The 27677-nt window shown below is 34.6% G+C and overlaps 2 protein-coding genes across 2 annotated transcripts in view; one reads left to right on the plus strand and one right to left on the minus strand.

Annotated features, from left to right (window-relative positions):
* Positions 1–3695: 3695 nt before the first annotated feature.
* LOC117343238 lies at positions 3696–9555 on the minus strand. The gene is made up of 5 exons (XM_033905575.1): positions 9264–9555; positions 7787–7912; positions 6712–6865; positions 5345–5417; positions 3696–4106 (listed from the first exon to the last, which is right to left on the minus strand). Exons 1-5 carry the CDS (start codon positions 9523–9525, stop codon positions 3741–3743), a joined length of 981 nt encoding a protein of 326 aa, XP_033761466.1. The 5' UTR covers positions 9526–9555; the 3' UTR covers positions 3696–3740.
* A 1412-nt stretch (positions 9556–10967) lies between these two features.
* Positions 10968–27677, plus strand: part of LOC117343239 (WD repeat-containing protein 75-like) — a 30556-nt gene continuing 13846 nt past the window's right edge. Inside the window, exons 1-7 of the mRNA XM_033905576.1 lie at positions 10968–11093; positions 22584–22713; positions 23467–23532; positions 24100–24190; positions 24828–24940; positions 25818–25891; positions 26633–26722. Coding sequence (XP_033761467.1) covers positions 10990–11093; positions 22584–22713; positions 23467–23532; positions 24100–24190; positions 24828–24940; positions 25818–25891; positions 26633–26722 — 668 coding nt within the window. The 5' untranslated portion in view covers positions 10968–10989. The remainder of the gene's footprint in view (positions 11094–22583; positions 22714–23466; positions 23533–24099; positions 24191–24827; positions 24941–25817; positions 25892–26632; positions 26723–27677) is intronic.

Genomic DNA, 27677 nt, shown 5'->3' on the forward strand with positions numbered 1-27677 from the left:
GTGTGTGATGCTTGTTGATATGAGTGGTGGTGCGGTTGTCACCAATGTTGCTAGTTCTTACTGTGAGGATATCACTTAACTCATTTCACCTATATTGGTGCATGGCTGTCGTCATGACCTAGATTGGTACGGTGGCTGTCGTCGTGACCTAGATTTGTACGGCGGCTGTCGTTATGACCTAGATTGGTACGGTGGCTGTCGTTATGACCTAGATTGGCACAGCGGCTGTCGTTATGACCTATATTGGCACGGTGGCTGTCGTTATGACCTAGATTGGTACGGAGGCTGTCGTCGTGACCTAGATTGGTACGGCGGCTGTCGTCGTGACCTAGATTGGTACGGCGGCTGTCGTCGTGACCTAGATTGGTACGGCGGCTGTCGTCGATGATACAGAAGACGCTTACTCTTCCCATACACCTGGTCGTTTCTTGTACTTTTCTATTGGTATCCATGTAAATCTATATTTTGCTCGTGTTATGTCATACTCTCAACTGATTGCACATACAGCTCACAGCTAGGATCACAGAAGTACATGTCTATACTAACTTCAACCGACCAGTTTATTATACAGATATGAACACATGTGGAAATAATGTTTCATAACTTCTAGGTATCTATGGAAGTTATAAACAGGTAAAGGGGATGGAATTTACTGAAGATATTTCCAGAGACAGGTGTTCTGAAAATTACAATTTGACACGATATTTACAAGTACACGGACTTTTTTTCGTTGTGCATAATTGTGAGCAAAACGGCTTACATGTGCGAAAAGTATTCATAACCTGTAAGATGCATAAATACATGTAAACATGAATATAAATGTAAACGAAGATTGATTATCAGAGAGACTCGCTCTGATGTACGTTGCCGAAAGTATGAGAAGAATATGTTGAAATGAGAAATGACAGTTAACATACCGGGGCTTCTAATGGTCGATTCCATCTGAACGTACATTATGGAAGAATAAAACTTGAACTTTCCATGGCAATCAACACAATACACTACATGTACATTATTTATGAAGGGGTTTAAGTATACATGAATATCAAAACAAGTACTGTATATGATTTCGTTCCGGTTTAGAACTGGCCCTCTTTCTGTATGGAAACCGGTATGTGGTTTCGAAAAAATTAATTGTCATCTTCTGACATGTTTTTCCGGTAGTATTTACAAGTGTGGTTAATTTGGTGTTCTCATCCTTTAGATGGTGTTATATTTCCTTTCGTCTTTTCCTGCTTTCCTGTTCTGATATGCAAGATGATATGATTTTAGGGCAAAAAATTACAATTAATTATTAAATTATCACTTCTTGGAGTAAATTCAAATTTAATAATATTTTTTTATTTTTGCTATTGCGCCAATTTAGGAAAAGAGGGTGGTGTGATATTTGTGGTATAACAGTGATGAGAAGTATGAATAGAATTGGACCCAATACTCTTACTTGAGAAAATGAGATGATGTAGGAATTTCGATGACGAGTCGTTTTGTTTTGTTTTGTTTATCAAATATACGCTTATAAAAGGCCGTTAACTGCTATTGCTATCACCAAGGGTGCAATTCTATCTGTCACCTATTCTGCATTTATATTGTCGTGACGGACGACCCATGTACGTAAATATACGTCCGTGTACAACCAGGTGTAGACAACACCGATTGTAGTCACGCACGGCCAAACATCACCTTCGGGACGTGCTGACATAAACACTCGCTCAGAGTAGTCAACTCATCTGGTATATTCGCAGCATTTTGATATAAGCAAGTGCTCTCAGCAAAAGTTACAACTGAACCTGATCATCTCAACCCCCGACCTCACAACAGGACAACATAAGAAACAAAGACCCATCTTCCGTAGAAAGAACAGACGTTCGGACCAAAACTTCGGACAAAGGACCGGTCGACCCAAGTTAGCAATGCATGGGTCAGTCAGCTCTCCCCACCTCTGTTCCAAATCAAGAGCTGCCAAGTCAGTGGTTAAGTTGAGAATCCCCAAAAGCGCTGTCACATCATCCAGCATCACCCAGCGCCAGAGGACGACTACAACCCCGTAGCAGATACCATCCCCGAGCTGCTGGGTACAAAACGGACATGGGCATGCATACCTGCCGTCCGGAGAATAGGCACTACAGACGACACTGCCCAAGGAACTACACCAAGTCGACCGCTGTATAGGAGCAGGAAACATTAGACCACTCAACAAATTTGTCAAGGAATAATATCCTGAATTTGTGGGCCACATACGGCACACCAAATACCGCAAGGTTCTTTCCGGTGGACGACTGATCAACCACAAAGAACCCGAGGTCAGCTTGCAGCTCTGCAACCGACCATGGTGACCGTTCCCCTCACCCTCACCCGCGGTACCCGACATAACAAAAGACTAGTGGTGGTAACGAGTTATTTCCACCGGGGGCGTAATGTCAGCGGACCTTCCATTATAGCAAGCAACGCCACCACACAGATGACCCTCAATCCAACAGAAAACTCGATGTAGCACATATGACTCCTAACAATACCCATCGACACATCGAAGCACCGACCTCCGCATGGACCAGGAAGACGTTCAATATCTGTCTCCACATCAGTCACAGATAACAACGACCCAGGCCCAACTTTCCTTCCTCGTCATCATTGAGCAAAGGATTCCCCCCAATGATAAAGTCGCAATAGCCGCAAACATGAGCTAGTGACTCATCCGACTAGGGCCCAGTTGTTCGAAAGGTGATTAGCTTAATCACTTGGTTAGTGAAAATCTCATTTCTCCTTTACTTCAAAACCAGTGTGTGCATATTCCTGCAAATAGGCAGATAGAAAGAGATTGAAGAACGCTACAAAATTTCACAAAAATGTTGTGAAGATAGTTTGGCAAGAAATGATTTTCTCAGGATTTTAAGATTGTTATAAAACTGCGATTAACCTTATCACCTTTGAACAACTGGCCACAGGTGTGAAACCAATACGTAGCCAGGACACTGTAAAAATATCTTCAGCCATGAAGACTGTTCCGGGGAATCCGCTGCCGACCACTCCAATCCTGCTACGGCAAGAAACAAAGACACGTTAGGAGGTCGAGCTCACCATTCCACTCATCCTCGTCTGGGAATCACACAAGACGTAGGTTACAGGACAGAATACATCATGGAACCCAGGTGGAAACTTAACCATGCTCTCTGATTTGTCCAGAAATCCATGTCCTATATCGGTTTCTATCCCGTGCAAAATCAATACCAGGTTCACTCAACCTCCACCCCCGCCTAACTGAATTGGGAAGAGAATCTCAGCCTTATCCTCTGTATGCTGAATTACGTCACCACAAGGTTCAAGGGTCATTTGTTCCGGAGAGTTCCGACAATTTTCAGATATAAGGGAAGACTTCCTGGGCCTCATCACAAGATCACTAATTTCAGTAAAGATATCTGACAGCGTACGTCAATGAACGTTAAGTGATAAGAACATTCAAACAACGTTTAATTGTTCATTGATCAAGCATAGTTCATAGTGTCCAACGATATACAATAGTTTCTTGGTTTCGAGCAAATTTTAATCAAGATGCTAAACCACATCCAAGTTTTACAGAAAACATTACATATATTACATGGCAAACTTCAATAGACGTCAGTAACTGGGGTAGCGATGTAGATAATATAAATGATAAGTAAAATTACACCCGTTTTGGAAAAATAACAACGCAAACAACATTTAAAACAAAGACAGTATCTATAATGGTACACTATGTGACTAGTCTACCAATCAGCGTCTTCCTCCACGGGCTGTGCTTTCTTTGGCTTTTTCGTAGCTGTCTTTTTAGAGGACGAAGTCGTAGCCTTCCTGTGCTTGTCGGATGACTTGGAAGGCGAGGCCGTCTTACTAGATTTCGGGTTGTCGGAGGCGGTGGCGGCCGAGTCGGAAGTTGTGGCTTTCGTTTTTGTCGGCTTGTCCGGTGAAATGGGTGTCACTCTGTTCTTCTTTTTGATGACCACGTGGTACACAATGATCGCTGCAATGATGACGACAATTATGGTTCCGGCCAAAATGCCAATGGCGAGAATCGTGTGTTCTCCAAGACTCATCACAGCGCCAACGACATGGTCAAACCAGGTGCAACCGGCCTAGAAAGGATTAAAGATAATAATGTAGAACATTTAGTATTTCATTTTGTATATTATTACTTTTCTACTTATTATACCGTATAGCGGGAAATTTTAGCGGTCATAAAATTTGATGATTTGGTCATGAAAACTGAAAGTAAAATTTTGGCGGGTTGAAATTTAGCTATTTCCCTTAAATCTATGGTTTTGATTTGGCGTTCAGCATATATATTACCTACCGGTATATATAGATAATTATGTAATGTCCATACATCCTATCCATGTTGATTCAGTGTGTTGTGTATTATCGATACTCTGTCTCGAAACCGGAAACTATTACCAAAAATCGTCAGAGGAACACATACATGTAGATTTGCTAAATCAGTGTTTATATGAGTAATGTGTACAAGCAATAGACAAGGGGATTTAATCAACTGTATTATAAGCGGTTATCTGTTTATGATGTGTATACGTACAGGTAAGTTTAACAATGAGTCTACGGGTATTTACCTTTCTACTTTTTTTTTTTTTTTTTATTTTCACACCCAAAACGTAATTGCCGCAAAAAACGTGACGTTACAATACGACCATTGACCTAGTGTAATTGTAAACTTTATAACAATTGCGAAACAAGATGTATCAACTTATATTAATCACGCTTGATATTCTTCGATGAGGTAGCATTATGAAGTCGACATCAGCTCCACGTCATCACAAGGAGACAAACACATTCAACACATGCGTGCACGCATCTCACACACACGAGAAGCCGTCCTTAAATGATCTTAGTTGTTAATAGATATGACGCTGAACACTAAAAAAACCTAGTTAAGCTGTTTCCATCACCTGAGGTGGTATTTATGATAGTTCTGACGACTATCTATCACTTTAAATAATAGATTGTTATGGCAAGTCTAGCCCGAGTTTCCTCTGACCCTGACACTATGTTTGGTGTAGGGCCCAGTGGAAAATTGGGCAATGGCAAGCCAAATTATCATTTATTCATGGAGCAATGTTGGTCCAGCACTTCACTAATCCAAGTTGGTTGAATAAATGACAACTTGGTTTGCCATAAAGTGTACATGAGTGTTATACATCGGCTGAAATGAAATACATTTTAAATAATACTCTAGTTTGTGTATTTTTTAATCTGAGGACCATTCCCTACAAGTTGATTATTATCAAGGATCATTCCTAAAATCCAAGTCTTTAAAGTTTCAGTTTTCTCAGAAAGCTTGGTGAATGTAAAGTGCAGTCACCTTTGTATTATCCTCATCAGCACCGTCAACACAGTGGTTCACGCCGTCACACTTCAGCGAGTCGTCAATACATCTACAAAGCAATGTTTAAACAATTTGTAACACAGAAAACAATACTGGTGACGTCTCCCAACAATAAACATGGGAATAATGAATATTCGAGGTAAAATAGTCCTTCAAATAATAAATTTGTCATGATTTTAAAGGCATTTTAGAGGAAGAGTTGTTTTGTCTCTTTTTATAACTTGCGAATTTCACAATTTGCAATGTGGTCGCATCATAACTTCCTTAAAATTGCAATTTAACAGCCGAGTACATTTCAATTGAGTCTTATGAGTGCACGTTTTAAAGCCACCTACTCACGAAAAAAACATAAATCAATGTTTACACATATGAGCTTTTTACAGTTTTCGGACCTGATACATATCTAACAGATTATCGTGAATCAGAAACTGAAATAAAATGTGTATTTATGAAAGTATACGGGGAATTCCCAAAAATAATAACTGTGGCTGCCGGACCAAGTTTCTCTGAAAATTAGTCCCACAATGCAACAGCGGGTTTGCCGCAAGCGTGGAACTGCGAAAACGCAGACAGATTCTGCCAAAAAAGACACAAAAGTGTGTGGAATCGGCAAAACCCGAGTATTTCCTTAGGAAAGGAAATGATTCGTTGGGACTTAACGAGAGAAGAAAAGGGAATAGACTCGAATTCCGATTTTTCCGGACGTCTATTGGATTGCTGGTTAGCTTTTGAACATTGTCAACTTCACCGATCTACGATTTTATCGATGTTTTGTTGTATGCATATTGCTACATTTTAAAATTAACTATTAAATGTAAACTATGTTTGTTCGGCATAGCCGTATAATTTTCTTTTGGCCTGGATATGACGCGACAGGTGGCGTTACCGGTCAAGATAAAGTATGTGATTGGTCAATGTAGCGGTCAATGCAAAATACAGATATGCAGTTAAAAACGAAACAAAGTTAAGATTGAATGCAAGCTGAATAAATGGATGTATCTTTTCAAATGACACATTAATAAAATTGTATTCTTGATTCGTGATTCAAACTGATATTATTTTGTTTTCTGTACTGAAACGCATTAGTTCGTTCATTTATTTCACCATCAGTTAAATATTATAACCACCAGCACTAAAACTATGCCGTTTATCTTTTTTTTAAGATATTTCTTGTTTTACACTGATGTCTCAAGGACTCCCCCGGCCAAGCGTCCAGGCCAGTGGTCATTTTAATGTTGGGAGAGCGTGAATGAGCATCTTAGAATGCCATTAATATACGTGTGCAACTAGAATTTTAGGTTGTTCGGGAGTATGTGGCGTTAAAGCTCTTTGACGCAGTGTACCTTGTGACATCACATTTGAATTCCCCTGCTTGACATGCACCAGCATTCGTTCGGAATGACGTCAGAAGGATTTTAAAGCCGCTCTGTTCAGAAGTCCCATCACTGTTGAAGATTATTGTGATGTTTTCCGTATCAGAAACGTACGCAGGTACGGCTGTTAAATAGAACCAAAAGAAAAGTAAAAAATTAGTTCAACAATTATGACAGTACGGCCATGGATGCTGTAGGGATCTGTTTTCTTGGTACTTGATATCCCGTGGTAACACAACTGAACCCACTTTACGACATAGAAGATCACATATTTGTAGACGATTGGCTTTTCTGTGGGAAAATAAAACTAATTCGGGACACATTAAATTTGCATTGAGAAAAAAGGCATATGTAATTATATGTTCATACATCAAATCACTACCTTGTTACCATAACAAAAATCGTGTAGGTAAACACCTAGCGGAATTTTGATTCAAAAGTGACGTCATGACTGCAACCTGTAAGTACTTGACATTACACATTTATAGTGACGTCACCAAAGACATTTTACATTTCATTGCAATCCCTGACAATAATGTTCTACCAAATGTTTGCCAAAATATAATAGTTATGTGACAGACCATTACATGTTCATGCGTTTCTGGATTAAACGAGTATAAATACGCTCGTTTGATATACATGTATAACGTTATCTCATGTAAGATTCGTTTTATATATTTGAAAACTTTTTAAAGGAACTATGATCTGTTCTCGCTCGTCCTCCGAGGTGAGGGTCGGTGGGGATACTATACAAACAGATGGAGATCAACACTTTTCGCAACACCACATAAATATAGAAACAATGCATAGTATCCAAAAACAATGAACATCTCCCTACGTCACAATACAAAACAACGTCACAATACAAAACAATGCATGTACATACGCATGTGCACTGACCAGAGTTTCCTCTGGCCCTGACACCAGACATAGACATTCTGATAGATACAATGTGGATCCTGGTGAAGGTATCTGTCAGAATGTCTATGTCTGGCGTCAGGGTCAGAGGAAACTCGGACTAGTATGTGCACGCGTTTCACGTTACCTTGGCTCCCACAGTATGTAAAGTTTTCGTCCCTCCCGAGCTCTTCGATCGTAACGTAATCCTGACATCCGGAACTAGTTGGTTCTTGAAGGCTGAACTTCAGAAATTGAACCAAAACTCGTTTGCCTTTGGAATAAAATGAATTAGAATAATTATAGACATGCATTTTGTAGTAATTTTTGTTTATAAGTGGGAGTTTGAAAAGTGACGGGGGTGGGGCTGGGGTCTTTTACATTAATCTTCTCAATGTCCTATATGTAATGCTGATAAACCTAGTTTCCTGATTCTCCCCATGTATGTGAGGTATTTCATTTCCAATAGCTGGTCGTTTTAGCATTGGCGTACACGTGCGCCTGTGAGTGACATAAAGGATGTTTCGAGGTATGGACGTACGGTGCCTTATAGAGGGTGAGAAACATGTTTTTTTTTCATAAAGTAACAAAAGTTCAAAGTGACTTTTGACATTCACCAAAAACCTAACCGTTCAGTATAGAACGCCATGATGTGATGACCTTGGCGTGTGATGTTGTAGTGGGAATGTGGCGCGACAAAAGTATTTGGTCACGTAATATTTTGACTATATATTTCATGCATACACACAATGTATTAACTAGATTTCAACACAGTCGTCTGTATCTGGTTAGTATTTACGGAGAGAAGAAATTAGCCCCTACTCATACTATATAAAGAAAGTGTATAACATTTGAAAAGGAAACGTCGGAAGTGGGGGAGGGTTGAGGGTTTGGTGGGGGGGGGGGGTGTCGAGCTCCGATTCACTTTGAATTTCAGTTAAAATCTGGCTAAAATATCAACGCACAGAAACTTCAGTAAAGTACTTTTGTTTAGAATCCTTATATATCAACGCATGTTATTGTTTTTTTCGTGTGACAATGAAAATGGAACCAAAGTGGTGTGCTAGCGGACGATGAATCGACTGTGGAACGTTAGTAGGCTATTATTTTCATAACGTCCTTTTTCAACGGAATTTATTGGGGGAAAATTTACATATCTGTAGATAATAATTTACTCATTCTTCTGATATTTGTTTAAATTTCCGTCGTCGATTTTAAGAGATATTGCACGTTACAATTTTAAAATTTTATCATTTGTTATTATTTAGTAAGAATAAAGCAGAAAACGACGTCACATTTTTCTTTCGGTGCATATGTTCGTCTATTTTGTGAAAATTAAGCACGGGAAAAATATTAAAAATATCAAGTGAAAGAGCTTACAATTGTCTACTAATGTATTGAATTTCCTTGTATGGATTTTCATGGATTTTCAAGTGAAAATAGAAGTCATCAAAAATGAATTGAAAATTTGACAAAATGCATGACGAATACTTTTGGCATGTTGCCTTATCTTGTACACAAGCTTATCATGGACACTCTCACGAACGGACAAATGCACAGACAAAATTATACACTTTTCACTAAGATAGGGGTGTGATTTGATACATGTATCAATACTGGAATACCTTCTCCGGAGTCAAATCCAACTGCACAGTCCTCATTAGCGCGGTATCCGATCAAAGTTCCAAACTGATAAGCTCCGACATGAGAACGCAAATAGGCGCTTTTCTCTCCTGTAATAACTTCCGAACAAACGCCAAATTGTCCATTCTGGGTGTAATAGTCAGCGATCAAATTGAATGATTCGACAGATGGAAGAAATACGCATGCTACAACGCACAAACAGAAAACTACCATACCATCATGTTGCTTCTTGAAAGACGTCATTTTGCAATGGTCGCCAACGATCTTATGACGTCATAATGGCTGCGCGGGAGAAATGACGTTACAGCTTCGCACAGAGTGGCTGCAGAACCTAATATCAAGAATGACAATCAATAGATAAAGGTGATTGGCCGGTCGTCACTGTCAAACGTCCAATCAACACATTCACTCACGGGATGGTCACTGCTTTAAACTGCAATTTAATCGAAATAGCATGTCGCACATTTGCCTGCTATCTCTCCATTATACCAACATCGAAATGGATAAGTTATGATTCCTTGTAGATCAATTTCAATGCTGCGTGTCGAGCAGGGAACTGTCAAGAGTACTTCAAAATGAATTTTGGAATGTCATGGCCAGGAAAAAGAACCCTTAGCGTGTGGAACGCCCAACTTAAAGAGTAAAACTGCTTTATGGTTAATGTATTACTCACAGTGTGTGGCAATGACTTGGATGATCAGGGTCATTAATCAAAGGAACATTAGCTGGATAAAATGGAAGATTTGTTTTTCATTATTAAATGAACGATTTCAAAACCGTTTCTATAATTTAAACATATCATTAATATTATTTCTTTTGCAACAACTGCGAAATAAGTTATAAAAATTAATATAAATCACACTTGTTGGCCCTGGTGGAAATTGCATTTAAAAAATCTACTGTTGGTTTGTTATTTTCTGTCTAATAGACGATCATTTTAGCGATGCTAATAGTATTTGTTGTTGATATTAATTGCATATATGGAAATTGATTTTTCTTTCTTTTTTTTTGTTTTTTTTTTTTTGTTTTTTTGTTTCTTTTTACCCTGTTGGAAACGTAATTAATCCCGATCGAAAAAAACGGATTAATGCTTGTCTAACTTTTGATCATAATAACGCAGCTTATGGAGTTTGATTATCTATGATAAAAAAAAGGAATAACAATTAATTCCTGTAGTTATGATGATTTAGCATTGTATTGAAACAGAGACGTATGTATCACACATCATGTCATATATATGTCTCTGATTGAAATAATATTGTTTTCAGAAATAGTATTTGGTTATTTTATATCTGATTACTGATAATACTTGGCAAAGCCAAACTCAATACATTTTCTTGAATTGAATATCAACTAGATGTGATCATATATTTTAACGCTAATCCTCTAAAATCAATACGTGATAATATGATTAATAGATTTTGATGTGTATTCACGAACTCTTTCTTGCGAACCTTTGTCTATGTTAGATATTCTATATGTTTATGCCTATCTAAATGTTTTCATGTAATATATTTGTATGATCGTCTATAACTTTAAAAAATGTGCCTAAACTATGTTTAAAGTCAAAAAGTTAAAGTGATAGATTAATTAATCTTCCCAGCATGGGTTATCATTCGTGGATTTGGCCGCACATTTTCCGGATTTTTTCCACCGCTGTTCTGGTCAGAAACTAGCATATTCTTTGTTGTGACGTCATTTTCCAAGATGTCTGCGTCCACGGAAAACGTGGACGAGAAGAAAATTGTTGCTTCAGTGCGTGCCGGAGCTAATCTGGTCCATTCAAAGCCTTTGTTTTCACACGATTCAAAGTAAGATTTTAATAGACTTATTTTAAAGTATAATGCATGATCCTCACTGGCTTAGCATGGAGTAGTTAATGATTTTGTCAACATCAAACTGTTTGGTTTCATTTTGATTGGGTTGGGGTATTTACCGAAACGGACCGAAACGGAGATGGAATTACCGAAACGGAGGAAAATGGGGCTTAAATTAGCATTCTTTTCAGAGAACGGACCCGAATATATGTTCTACAGTGCCTAACTGTGTCATATGTAAAATATCGGGGGTTTATTTGACCGAGAAGTATTTTAATTCGATTTTTTAATTATTCGCGATTAGCGGCCCGATTGTCGTCCGGGTTGCATTACCGAAATGGCCGATAATGGACCCGAAATCGATATTGTTACAAGAGAATGGACCAAATATTGTATTATTTGGTGTGTATAGATGTCAGAGGTAAAATATGTTTTATTTATTTTGCCTAGAAGTATTTAAAAATAATTATCAAAATATCCGATCCACGACCCCATTGCCGTCATAGTTGAATTACCGAAATGGCCGATAATGGATCCTAAACCGATATTTTTACGGGGTAATGGACCCAATAAAGTATTCTTTGGTATATAAAGAAGTCATATGTAAAACATTTTTGATATGTTTTCTCTAGAAGTATTTTAAAATCATTATCCAAAAACCCGAACCACAACCTAATTTTCGTTTACGCATTGGTCATGAATAAAAAAGGAGCCGGAAAACAGAAATCCGGATATTTATTTAAAACAAAAACAAACAAAAAACTTCCACCTGCTTTATGACATGATTTGGACTTCAACATTTTTGTGTTATTGAAGATATCAGAGATTTTCCAGCTATTAATGAATGATGTCAGTTCAGGGTGAGTAACACAAATTAATTCCATCAAGTACACAATATAAAACTTACTTATCCAATATTTTAATTATTAAATGACAAACATTTGCGGGACAAGTTATGCTTTTTTACAACAGTTCTTCGCCTACAGAACATTTGATGAGATTATTATGATATGCATTGTATAATGTGTTGTCGTTCTATACTTATTGGGAAATTGGTAAGGCTTTATTATCAAAATATGTGTTTCCATGAAAAAAATTTTGATTTGACCATTTTTGCAATCTAGTGCACATTGTTTATTTCAGTATTTGTTTCAAACGATTTCTTTAAACTTTTAAATATTTAACTTTGTAGTGTAAGTCAAGGTGAGGGTTATAACCACTCATAAGAATTTCAATGCAACATTATATGACATTCAATGTGTGCCATCCCTTGCTACTCTTGATGTCAGTACAAAATGCTCATCTCTGTATGGTTCCGATGTTTATAGTTTATGTAGATAGATTCAGCAGTCACGTCGGTCAAACTACCATAATAATTGTGTTGAAGATATCAATATGACATTTATAATTATAAATCTTGTCGTTTTCATTCCCATGATGATCACTAGAAGACATTGTTGTTCAGACCTATCTTTGGTAAAAATTTTGATTCAAATTTTTAAACTTGATATCATTTCAGTTTTCATTAATGAAATGAAACATGTAGCATAATACATGAGCATTTATGTTTTTAATTATCTTTCGAAAACAAAATTAAACTTAGTGCTTTAACCATTGTTTATAATCCAAATAATTGAAACCTCAACAAGATAAGACAAATAATTACTTTTCACATTTTATTGAGCACAAAAGGCAAAGACATGAAATAAACAGTTGGCAATATGAAACAAGTCAAAGTTATAGAATAAATGTTTCCCTTGTGAGATATCATTTTTTGAAAACTTCACCCACTAATGGAAAATCACTCAAATAAATCTTTAGTGTAAACAGATAATAAAATATATGTTCTATAACTAATGAATTTAGCACTGTAATACTGCAAATTTACAAATTTAAAGCAAGCACTGTATTTTGCATAAAACCCCATAATTGGAATAATAAAAAGGAGACTAATTATTTTACAAAGTCGTGTATTCACTGCCAAAAAGGTATCATATAACAAACAGGTATATTTTTAAGTAAAATGAAAAATACAAAGATTAAATTTTAATAAAAAAGAAAATGAGAAAACAAATGTGCAATATAATATCAGTTGTATAGGTATGCATGGACAAAGTGATAAGCACAAAGAGAAAAAGTTATAATGTAAATTTCATTGGAATATATATATAACAGTTACACAAGAAAACAATGCTTCTAACATGCAGTTAGCCTTATATAGTTAATATAGGATGATAGAAAATATTCCCCTCAAAATATGTTAAAAGCTTAAACACTTATGAAAAAAATAAATCAACTTTTTGTGTGAACAAATAATGTAATATATATTGTATAACTGATTTTAAAACAAGCACAGTTAATGCATAAAACCCATAATTGGAATAAAATACAATAAAGATTTCAAACAACTATTTCACGCAAACATGTCTGTATACTCATATTTAATACCAACAAGCACTTTAAAAACAAGAGGCCCAGAGGGCCTGTATCGCTCACCTGGATTTCATGAGATATGAAACAAGAATGATGATTAAATATATTTGTTGCAGGTATTGCTATGTCAATATATCATAGGCATTTTATATGGGTACGTGAGGATTTTATATAAAAAAATACATTAATCCATGAAATAAAATTAACTTTTGGCACAACCCCATAGGGATGCTACCACACAAATGTGAGTGATATCCATTGCTTAGTTTCAGAAAAGAAGTTGCTTAAACCAATTGAGCCCTTTTGACCCCGCCCTCTGCACCCCGGGGGGAGTGGGAGTCAGTTGCTTCCTTTATAAAATTTTGAATCCCTACCCAAAAGGATGTTACGTAATACTAGGCAAATATGAGCGATATCCCTTGCTTGGTTTCAGAGAAGAAGTCGTTTATATTAAGAGAGCCAAATTGACCCCTTTTGGCCACGCCCCTCAGACCCCTTGGGGGCAGCCCCACCATTTGTACAATTTTGAATCCCCACCCAGGCCCCATAGTGATGCTACCAGGCAAATATGAGTGATATCCATTGCTGAGTTTCAGAGCAGAAGTTGTTTATATCAATTATATAAAACTGACCCCTTTTGGATATAATCCTCCAGTAGCTATCAAGAAGAAGTGATTAGCTATAATTGCCATTTATTACAATATATGTTTAAGTGAATGCTGGTTATTCGAAAAAGATGAATTTTATTTAAATGTTTATTGTAAATATGTATTCCCAAGGAAAACTGGTTTTGATGAAAGTAATATAAAATATCTTCTATAAAACTGCTAAAAAGTAAGATGTTTTTAGTTGAAAATATACATGATAGCGTAATGGTAAAAATTTGAAGAAAATCTAAAACATAGCTTGTTTGTGGTTTGCTATTTTGCACCTGAAATCAGTGTTTTCTCCAAAAATAACTCTAAAATAAGACTTATTTCAAATTTTGCAATATTCCACAACTACCTGTGGTAATTATAAATCAAATACAAAAATGTATTAATGTGTACATAACTGGAGATTTCAATGCCAGAACTTATACCAGACCTGATATGATGGTTTGGTTACTACTCAGAATATAAATGAAATGAATAATTTAGGAAAATATCTGACACTTAGTTAAAAATATTGTACTTGAATTGTTGAATGTATATATTTCAGTTTATCATAGGTTATAAGATAAAAAAAAAATTGCCTCTCTTCGTTGTATCTGTCTTTTTTTTTTCGAACTGCTCGGTTAATGGAAATTATGTAATATTCTATGAATCAAAGGGGGTTGATATGTACTTTACATGGATGTAATATTCAATGGGGTATATATGTAGGATGTGTAATAATCAATTGGGGTAGATATGTACTTTACAAGGGTGTAATTATCGTGATCAATGGGGGTAGATATTTTGAGAAAGATCCCTTCTGTACTTATGATGATTTCTGAAATAGCGATAACAAGAATTGTTTATTGAGGGCCAGTTTATTTGTCCATATACTTTAGAAGTTTAGAAACTTAAGTATAGACAGGCAATTAAATTATAGTTTTAGATTTTAATAGTTGTTAAATTATCATAAATAACTTATAATAACTGAAATATCTTACACCTAGTACCATGTAACATGGAAAATCTTTATTTGTAGAGATGATGTAGATATGAAGGATGGCTCAGATATTTAGTAAACTTTTGCAATTCTGTTTGATGCATTCAGAACAAAAAACTCTGATATTATGAAATATAGAATTGTTTCCATTTCTTCAGTTAAATGACTACAAAAGGCCTTATTTCCTTCATTCTTACATGTAGAACATAAATAAGTAAATTCTATCATATCTTTATCATATGAAATGCTCATTTCTATAGCCATAGGATTTGTATCCCCCTAACTTCTGTAAGATATGCCCAATTTATATATATATAAAGTAGCTGTAGAATTTGTATACCCCCTTCATTATGTAAGATATGCTCATTCTGCAGCCATTAAGGATTTGTATCCCTCTACTTTATGGAAGAAGAAGAAAAAAGAAGTCAAGAAGAAGAAAAAGAAGAAGAAGAATATTCTTTCCTCTGTCCAATATTAGCAGTTAAAAGTTTAATATTTATGGGATTATGATTGAAAAATTCGAAATTTAATAAATGGCATGATCAATCCAATATTAGGAGTTAAGTATGTCTAGGATTTAAGGTTTTCTGATTTGGTGACAGGATCCTTCCAACGTTGGGAGTATATAAGTGCCTAAGGAAATGAGAGTTTGAATTTTTGAACATCAAATGATGATGTTTGATTTTTTTTTTGAATATTCAGGAATTTAATAGAGTATGATCAACCTATAAGATGTTTTGCAGCAGATTCCATGACTGTCATTTCTTCTACACCTGCATCATCTCCCCTGTCCAAAATCTGGAGTTAATTTTGTTTAAGATTTAAGAATTTAAGTGTCTGGAAATTAAGAATTTTAATCATAAATCATCACGTGATGACATTTAAATTTCCTCATCGTCAAATGAGTATGTTTGAATTATCTTAAAATATCAGGATTTTGACTATTAACATTTTTATTTGAACAATATGTTCATTAATTTAGATATTGAGGCATCTCAAATATGGAACTAAAATTGTTAAAGTTTAACAAGTTAAAAATTAAGGTCTATGGGTTCAAGAATTAAGAGTTTTAACTTATTAGTAAAGATTTGTGAAGAATTGGGTTTTTAATGCAGGATCAATCCAATATTTAAGGACTTCAATATGCGTACTATTTAAGAGTTTAAGAGTCTGGGAATAAAGAGTTGTAATTTTCTCATCATCAAATGAGTATGTTCGAATAATATTAAAATAGTCAGGATTTTAACTAATATCATTTTACTTGACTAAGTGATAATTTATGATATATTTGTACAATTATCATTAAATTCTGTACCATATATGATAAAAAATTATAAACATGTAAATTTTGACTTCACAAAATTGATTTTTAGGTCACCTGAGACGAAGTCTCAAGTGACCTATTCTTATCGCCTTTTGTCCGTCGTCGTGCGTCGTCCGTCCGTAAACAATTTACATTTTCAACTTCTTCTCCAAAACCACTGCACCAAATTCAATGAAATTTGGCAGGGAGCTTCTATGGCTAAAGTTCAACTAAAATTGTGAATTATATGGTCCCCATCCCCCAGGGGCCTGAGGGGTGGGGCCAAAAAGGGTCAATTTGACTAAAACTTCAAAAATCTTCTTCTCTATTCTCAGATAAGGTGGAATCAAACACTCTTCATAGATGGAAGGGTCTTAAGGTGCTTTACCAAAATTGTGAATTTCATGACCCTGGGGTCTCACGTTTGCCCCTGGGGAGGGGGTAAACTTTACTATAGTTTATATAGGGAAATCACATTTTTGACTATTATTTGTTGGATTTGTATTGGAATTCAATCTAACTTGTATCATATTATCAGCATGGGATGACAGTTTGATGGTATGTACATGTTGGCCCTGGTTGACCCCTAGGGGCTGGTGGGCGGGGCCAAAAAGGGTCAAATTGACTGAAATTTCAAACATCTTCTTCTCTACTCTCAGATATGTTAGAATCAAATACTCTTCATAGATGGAAGGGTCTTAAGGTACTTTACCAAAATTGTTAAATTTCATGACCCTGGGGTCTCATGTTTGCCCCTGGGGAGGGGGTAAACTTTACTATAGTTTATATAGGGAAATCACATTTTTGACTATTATTTGTAGAATTTTTATTGGAATTCATTCTAACTTGGTTAACATTATCAGCTTGGGATGACAGTTTGATGGTATGTACATGTTGGCCCTGGCTGACCCCCAGGGGCTGATGGGCGGGGCCAAAAAGGGTCAAATTAACTGAAATTTTAAAAATCTTTTTCTTACAACCCAAATAAGGTAGAATTAAATACTCTTCACAGATCGAAGGGTCTTAAGGTGCTTTACCATAATTGTGAATTTCCTAGCCCTGGGGTCTCACGTTTGCCCCATGGGAGGAGATAAACTTTACTATAGTTATAGGGAAATCACATTTTTGACTATCATTTGTTTTGAAATTCATTCTTTCATTCAAATTTACTGAAATATTTCAAAAATCAGGTGACCGTTAAGGCCCATGGGCCTCTTGTTAATCTAAAAAATATTGGGTCGAAATATCATCATCCTATCACTGAAATCAATGCAAGTCTAGACTTAGGAAAAATTCCTTGTTGGAAACATGTAAATGGTAAATTCAAATTTATAAATCTACAACAGTGTCAAAATTTGCAAAAAAAAAGTTAAAGTGTTTCTTTGGTCCGACTTATTAATATGAAACATGTCTTAAATATTGATGAAATTTTCACTTCAGGAGTTTATAATGAACTAAAAGTGTTCATTTATGCTGTAAATTTTTTTTATACATGTATATTTTTTAATCAATTTTAATATCATAACAAACACAAAACTGATCTTTTAAAAACCTATGGATATTTATGTTTTATTTCAATTAATTATAGAAAAGGTCTGAATATTATTAGTAATTGAGGCAAAATACCATCTCTCAAATAATTGAATAAAATTCATGTATTGAATGATGTGTTCGATTTTATTTTATTTTGTAATTTAGATGACATGCCTACTTCACAAGGAAAAATCCATCTAAATATACGTATAGATATATATTGATGTGAAATCCTATGTATAAGCTAAGCAAATTAAAACAATATGTCTTAGCCTTTAGTTTACCTTATTATGGAAAACATTAAACATACATGTTTAGTACACTTGAAGTAGAATCTCTTGAAGTTTTCTTATGAATTGAAACCATCTAATGGACCATCATTTTAATCATATCTTCACTGTGGCAAGTTTGAAATTTAGAAGCCCATCTGAATACACAACTGATGGTCTTATTCTCCTTGAACTTTTTTAGGGCCTCCATGGAATATACATAAAATATTTTGCTTATATGACGCCCTCTTATCAGTTTTTTGTTGTTGATTTTTTTATTCATTTAAATTAAAACAATTTTGGAATATTGTGGTTTATTATATATATATAATTTAAGGTTTATTATGGGTTTATTAGATATATTCTTATTTTGGTAAAATGTGCCATAATCAAAATAACATATGTTTTTAATATTGCCTATGTTATATTTTAATGTTATTATGGAATATTTAATGTACTTAATATTAATTGCACAAGGCACAAAAGTAATTGCACAAGGCACAAAAGAAGAGTAACAAGCTCAGAACCTGATACAATATTTTTAATTCATACTCAACTTTTGAGTTTTATACTGATGTTCATTGAACATAATTTAACAAAGATTTAATTTATACCTGTTATACATTTGTATTTAAATCTTAGGAAATTAACTCTTAAATATATCTCACAGGTGAAATCTCTCTCTCTCTCCACCTTCAACACAGGTGTGTTACACCTGGACACTTCAGTTATAGCCTAAGGGGACTTTCAATACACTGGTCAATTAGTGTAAGTTCCACAGGCATGTCAATCATCTCCCAAGGTGTGAAAAATTAATCTTCAAATATTTTAGAAATAACTTTCATATCTGAAAGTATTAGTTGGCTAAAAGGGTGATGTGGAGTAATATGTAAAATTTACATATCGCAAATTAATATTGTCAAGTAAGTAATTCATACAGAAATTGGATCCAATTAAGTAGTTAACTATATAATGTTCATAATCATATACTCTTCACCAAGTTAAGGTAATAATATATAGCAATGTCATAAAAATGGAAATGATCATAATCTTCTTTGTCCTGCACTCGCTATTTCTTGCATATTAGGTAATAGGTATTATATTATCATGCAATGTAAATTCTTATTTTTGCATTATACAATTTCATGTGTGTGAATTTGCTCATCATAATGAGAATTTTGGAATTATAAAACATCAACATGGTAATTATAAGGAGGTACGGACAAAAGCCACCCCCCCCCCCCCCCCCCCCCATGCCATTACAGGAGAACTGTAGCCCCTCCAGACATTAGCTCCTAGGACAAAAGCCCCTTCATTCTAATCAAAAAGTGGACAAAAGCCCCCTCATAAAAAAAATGATATTTTTTATTGATTTTTTAGTGCTACATATATACATACATGTATATGTATAAGTGACTTCAGTCATCAGTTGATTCTGCAATGTAAAGAACTGGTTCCAAGGTTCAAACAACAACTACTTGATTTGTTACACAAACAATAAGTTGTTACACAGGTATTTGGTAGGTTTTTCATTGATATTGTATTCTCCTGAAAAGAAATATATCATTAATGGCTTCAGGTGTATCAACAGTGAAATGCCCATGTTTGCACAGCCACAGGTATAATTTGTTTTTATATTGTTTCTTTGATCTTAATCATTCTTAAAATTAAAATTAATACAACACAGAGCAACGTGGTTGCATGGTTGGGTACTTATTATATTATAATTTGAGACACTGCAATTTTTTTTGTATTCATTAATTGAAGTATGCAACATATATGACAGAAAACGTGAGTAAGTTTGTGGAAAACATCATAATTTATTGTACAAACTTTAAGAGATTTTGTTTTAAATGATAAGCTTTCCTGATTTTTTTTCTACACTAAATTATACGGTATCTTAATTATGAAATGTGTGTGAATGAAAGTTAATAAGATTTCTAAAAGGTTTTCAATTCAATTCAACAACTTTTCTGTTGATTACTGAATTTTATGTCTTAATGTAAAGCAGCACAGTATACATGTATTATAAGGAAATCATTAAAATAATGCGTTGCTAGTTTTCCAATGTTTCTAACAATATCTGCATGATCCTACAGAGTTACGTACACACCTTTCTGAAAATGACAAGTAAATATTGAAAATCTTTACAACATGATTTAGGGTTGTACAAATGACAAGATATTTATATCTTTCAAAATAAATTAAGATATATAGATACAGTATAGCAAAAATCAATTATAGTTGTTTTGTCCTAATTAATTAATAAGACACATGAATGATTCTCAGGGACTTAAAGTGATTAAAGGACCCGAAAGCGACCAAAAAACTAATATCAGATCATGTTATGTAAAACAACTAGTTAATCAAGTATATCTAATCATCATATCATCACTACTTATACACTTAGTTAGAAGTAGCTAAATATTTCCTATATCTTAAAAAAGACAGAATGTTTTAAGTAATTTATTCATAAAAAAAGAAAACCTACAGTATAAAGATTTTTGCTCACCATCATCAGACGGAAGTACATGTACATAAACAATTCCTTATAATTCCCATTTTTTGAAAAGTACTGCCTAACAAATTCCCTTGTTCCCTACTTTTACCTATTTATCTTTGAGTCTGATCAGGAAAACAAAATTTCTTAAAGGCAGCCAGCCCACCATACGTATCGACAGTTAAATCCGTTATTGATACTTTTCCAAAAGTTTTTCTTAAGATCTAACTTAGACTTCATATGTAGGTTTCCCATATAATTAAAAGAATTAAAGTAATGGAAAAGTAGAAAAGAGATCAATCTCAATGGTGGATGCGTAGATCCCTCTGGGATCTCTTGTTATATACATGTACATGTATACAGCTGATGGATTATGAATATTCTGTTGATTTTTTTAGAATAGATATTATTCATGGATCTGATTTTTAACAATAATGAATTTTTGCTGAAGTTACACTGACATGTTGATTTCATTTAGAATTCAATAATCCACTTATTGTTCTTGATGAGACTTAATCTAAATTTGATAACATTCGATCATTCTAAAGTTATAAGAAAAAAGATCTGTTCATATTACAGAAATATGCATAGGCCTATATATGTACCACTATCCACTGAATGATTAGGATTACTGTAGACTACAGTCGCTTTTTTTTGACAGGCTATCATATTTTTATATTAATTTTTGATTTTAGAATTATAATGGAAATTTTGTGACAGCATGGCACAAAAAGTCATCTGGACACTTTTTTGCAGTTTATTAAAAAATAATAGGAAAAATATTAATTCATTGCCTTGACTTCAATTCAATTCATTAATTACTTCAAGTTTGAAATATGGATTGGCGAGAATAAAAAAATCACTATTTTTATAAATTGTTAAAATAAATTGTTTTAAAAATTACCAAAGGTTCCACAACAATTTTAGAGAATCAAACACGGTATTTCTGTTAAAAACCTATAAAGAATAAGAAATCCTTTTATTAATTATAACTAAATTTATAAGTATTTTTGCATGTTTTTAGATAATCCGGATTTCCGTTTTCCGGCTCTTTCTTTTACTCACGCCCTATGCGAGCGACTCTGTTTACAATCTGAATGTGACATCGCGAGGTTTTTTAAAAAATAAATTCAAACATTTCCAGGTTAAATAAACCCCTCATATTTCATACATTATTCAATTATCTACTGAAGAATAATATTTTGGGTCCTTTCTCTTCAAAAACAGATAATTTCAGGTAAATTTAATTCCATTTCGGTAGTTCGTCTCAATCGAAAATTGGGCCATCAATCGGGTATTTTAATAATTATTTTTAAATACTTCTAGGCAAAATAAATAAAACATATTTTACCTCTGACATCTATACACACCAAATAATACAATATTTGGTCCATTCTCTTGTAAAAATATCGATTTCGGGTCCATTATCGGCCATTTCGGTAATGCAACCCGGACGACAATCGGGCCGCTAATCGCGAATGATTAAAAAATCGAATTAAAATACTTCTCGGTCAAATAAACCCCCGATATTTTACATATGACACAGTTAGGCACTGTAGAATATATATTCGGGTCCGTTCTCTGAAAAGAATGCTAAATTAAGCCCCATTTTCCTCCGTTTCGGTAATTCCATCTCCGTTTCGGTCCGTTTCGGTAAATACCCCAACCGATTTTGATTCACATGTTATCAGATAGCTACTTACCTGTCGTTTGCTACTCCGTTATAAGGAGTTCTTGTATATATCTAGTTTGTAAGGTAGCAAAGTAAAGTTAGTCCTGACTTTTGTCAACTACGTATTTGTGTTTATCAGGTTCCTGTTCTGTTGCGCTGAGACGTTAGTGAAAGTTTACAGTACCGTTAGTGGGGAATGTGTACATGATCTAAAAGGACATACACATTTAACTACAGGACTCGTCATCAACTCTCTCAACAAACTTCAGGTAATTTAACCGGTGTTCATATCCATTGTATCTTTTTCTTATAGTACATATTGTTTGAAGTCTTTAAATTGAGTTGGTTACATGTATATAATATTAAATAGTAGTTGTTGTTTGATTCACAGGGACATGTCATATTAAAATATGGCCATTAATGTACTATCCCTATAAAAAACTTTATATAGGTATGTCTGGCTATTTTCATTTACAGATATTTAAAATCAGATGGGAAAACAAGCTTAGAGCTTAAATTAATCCCTGGCTATTTTTATAAGACTAGACATTCTGTGCTTCAATTGTGAGTATTCAAATATGCTTGCTATGAGAGGGTATGGGAACCGAATGATCACCATTGCCAACAAGCAGGTCTAAATCTGTTTTCATGTATAATTAGCATGATTCATATTGTTGGATGAAAACTTATATATTTTACATAGGGATTTACAAGTTGGTTTAAGACGGAAAATGCCAGAAATTTCAGTTAAAATAAAGGAATCAGTGTGTCCTTTAACAAATAGGCTCCAAGTCTTCTATCTAATATTGATTTTTGAATGAGCATCCCATAGTGTTGTTTACTAAATGATCCTTAGATATAATTAAAAACATAAATTGTTAGTCTATGTACAAGGCACAAGCTCCAAAATCAGTGATCAAGGGACCACAAATGTTGATTTTGAGATTATACCTAATCATTGAGGCAATTAAGCCATATTTTATCTGTCAGTATATGTAACCTGTAATGACTACTTGTTACAGTTATTGTCCAGCTCACTGGATCAGACGGTGATTTTTTGGGACTATGCTGATTGTGTGCTACTGAAGGTAAGTATTTTCAGGAAGCTGAAATATCGTTATTATGTTCGTTAAATCAATATAATTATGTTTCCAAGTATTAAAGTACAATTTACTCAACCTGTACGACGTATACAAATAGCTAAACTTATGGGCTGCAACAATTTTTTACATGCGTACTTAACTTTACCCCTGATTTGGGATGTGGAATGAGGGAGATCTCCATATTTGGGGTTTCAGAGGTTGACATGTATGAATGGCTTACCAATACGGTATATACATTTTAAGTTCAATCATCTGTAATGTATATAAATAAAAGTACTCTTTTAGTCATTTGGTCATCATATTACTGTTTGAGAAAAAATATAATTCTGGCTTAAAATTACACTAAGCTAACATTATATGAAGGTCTATATTTGTGAAAATTGAACCAAAAAAATCTGGGTTACTTCTTGGGGCATTTTTTATCGAAAGTAAACAGTACCCATAGTATGATTGATAGCATGCTGCCGAATATTGCAGTGTTCAATCTGAATCATTAAACATGACACAACTTTGAATAGATTTGACATCAGCTTCTAATCTCTCTGTTTACAGAAGATAAGATTGCAGGGTCCGCTTCATGGAATCTGGATACGACCCGGTGACCAGGACCAAGTACAAGTCCTGCTGCAATGTGGAAAATCATGTAAGTCTCCAATCAAAATTTATGATGGTACATTTGTAACACATTTCTGAACCAGGTTTTCCCAGCAAACTGAACCACATCTACTTTGCTACTTTTGCATTGGATTTATTGTCTTGTGAACACACAAGGTTATATAAAGGTGGGGTATCCTCGTAGTAGCTGGTGGCTACCTCACTGAACAACATATGGGAGGCCCCATATGGCAGCACAGACCGGCCCGTCTCTCAGCTTCCCGAGAAATACAAACCGCTACACGTAAAACTACGCACCTCAGATCTTCACCAGAGGTTACATAATCTTGGTTTCTTGTGACAACCCTTTATGTCAGGAAAAGAGAGGGCACATCTGCCTTCGTATTCCTATGTATTCCTGACATCACAATACTATTACCCACAGTATGTGTACTAAATCAGTTTTATTGAATGGAAATGTAGCATTGTATGTGGTTCTCCATTGCACCTTTTCTATAAAGTGTCTAATTTCAGAAAAATCGTTTTCTGTGGTATATTTAGTTGTTGGTAGTGATTCATTGATATCAGTATTGAGCAACTTGATAGAAACGAATGGGAAGTAGAGGTGGGATGACTCGGAAATCAATTAACTACTTACTGAAATTAAGTTTGTTTCCCCTTTACAGATGACTTGGTCCACTGTGATTTGTTGACTGCTAGTAAGGGGGAATCCGTCACAACTGTCACAGACATTCCTCGGATATCCAGTGATCCACGGTGCTCAGCCATTGGCTGTAAGGTTAGTAGATCCACTAATGTTAGTTAGATGAGTCATCTATGAAGGTTTATTGAACTCGGTAGTTCTTTTATTGTACCTATAGCTGCCAGTCCAATCGGATTAAAATCATCTGTCCATGACTTTGTTTAGTATATGCTACCCCTGAACATCTAAAATTAAAGTATTTATATATATATCATCAATCTGTCCAATTAATATGCAGATTACTGAAAATTCTAATCAGCTATGCGTTTGATTCATATGCTAATATACTTTTAAACACTTAGCTGATCATACAAATCTGTATTCATTTCATTGCTGATATGGATATAAAATAAATTGGATTTTCTAGGTTAAAAGCAATATGAAAATAACATGCTTCTTTTTAGCTTAATGATATCAATTTATATTGATTCCAACATCTTGTACATTAGAAACATTGGTCAATTTTCTAACAAATATCGGAAAATCACAGAATGCTATTAATGCCAAATTTAGGTACTCATACTTAGAAACTACACTTTATGTATTCTCATAGTTCGATATACTTGACAAGAGCTATTAATTCTGATGACATATATCTGTAACTGATAAATACTTGCTCAACTTGAGAGAACTTTTCCTTAGCTTGTTTGGTTGAGCATAGACTAGTACTCCAGATGTCCCGGGTTTGGTTCCATTTGAATAAAATTTAATTTATCATGCTCCCTGATAAATACTAGCTGCAATATACAGCTCCTCTAGAGAAAACTTTTCTTTAGCTTGTTTGGTTGAGCATAGACTAGTACTCCACAGGTCCCGGGTTCGATTCCCATTGAAGTAAATTTGATTTATCATGCTGCTCCCTAATATGTAGTGTTAATGTATGACTAATTGCAATGTATCAATTTATTTTCAGGGAAAATTCACCGCTGCAGTTAAGGGATGTATGTTATATATCAAATCGACGTCAAAGTCGTCGAAGATAAAAAAGTAGGTGAACTATTTATATGGATATTTTGCTCAGACTCGTTCAACACTAGACAATATTTTCTGGTTTCTAGCATTTTAAATCATCCATTAAGATTGTGCTGTGGCTGGTAATTACACTCACTGAAGTGAATCTTTTTACACATATTGCTGATCCAACTTTGATTGTATATCCTTTGAAAAATTAACATACATGTTATATTTCTGTTGCCATTGGTAACTGTCTCCATTAGCAATGTATCCAGACTGCATAAAGCATACAGTGAAACCTGACTTTACCGACCACTGACTTTTAACTACGTATACTCCTCTGTCATCCGACCATATCCATCACAATGGTGCCATGCTCTGCTGTCATTGCCGACACTGGCTTACCAATACACTGTCATATCCGACATACAGACTCGGCCTCACAGTAGAATCTGGTTTCCTTGAATTGTATCAGTGTATAATTTATAGATTATTTGTTCTTAAAGAATTCTAATCAAGTATTTGTAATTTTAGCAAAAGTACCTGATTTACCTTTAATACCTTACAACAAGCATGTATCCTGTATTTGTTAAATCCTTGTAAAAATGCTAGAGAAATGATATTTCATTTTCCCGAAATAAGCTCTGACAGGATGAACATGATGATATTGATGATGAAAGATAACTTGAAACCATTGAGAAAATTGGATACAGTTATTGATAAATTTGCATGTCTAGTAAAAACTCTTTAATACTACATTGTTGATTTTTTAAGGTTTTCCTTCCCCGACCTCACTTGTGTCGCCTGTCACCCCGTCGATTTCTGTATCGCCACAGGGACCAGCACTGGCAAGATACTACTATGGTATGTGGAGCGTTTACTGGGTTGTGTTCATCCATTTATTCTATTATAATTTAATCTTGCTTGTAACAAGCACTTTCATTGGCCCATATTGTTAAAAATGACATCGCCATTTGTAACGTCACTTTTGATTGGCTGCCACTGCATTTAAATAATTTCTTAAAGAAAAGAGTCTGTCAATAAAAGTGGATTGTCATTATATGTAATATATATATATTATAAATTAAATTGTAAGGATTACCTTGAATTTATTATTTTTATGTTATGGAGCTACAGATAAAATGGAGGGTTCTCTCATCATAAACCTATTCTTGGGTTATTTAGAGTATACAATCCGATTTTATTGCTTGTCTTATCTTCATAACATCAAAAAAATATATTCATGTAAATTCTTAAATAAACCCTTTTGTATTTTTATGCCCCTGCCATTTTACTGTACCAATGTCCGTCCGTTCCGAATCAGTGACATACATGATGATGTTATGTACCTTGAGAAGACCTAAATAAATTTGAATGATATTTACACCATAATATCACAACATCAATGCAAGTTCTACACCAGATAAAATTCCAATGGTGAATATATAGGTCAAGGTTAAAGGGTCAAAGTTCACTACACTTTGCACAGAATGCATTGTTGGGTAGGAGCAGGGACATTTATGACTTAAAATTTTTTAAGGTGGATTTTTTGCATTGTGTATCTATAATAACTCCCATCTGTGGTGGGATATTAGATTTTGCTTTGTCGGTATATGCACCTCTGACAAAAAGTTTGTGAACAAGACCTCTTGTGAACCTGTGATAGGGGCCACAATAGTTCAGTAGGTTAGAGCGCCAGCCATGTAATCTCAGGTGATGATCTGAGTAGTGTGGGTCGGGGCTCCCGACCTGTGTCAGTTTGTGTTTCCTAGGAAACTGAGAAATGATAGGTCTGTGCTGTTGTGGTTGATTCCTTGGG

Source organism: Pecten maximus, chromosome 15, assembly GCF_902652985.1.
Source record: "Pecten maximus chromosome 15, xPecMax1.1, whole genome shotgun sequence".
In the NCBI taxonomy this organism is placed as follows: Eukaryota; Metazoa; Mollusca; class Bivalvia; order Pectinida; family Pectinidae; genus Pecten; species Pecten maximus.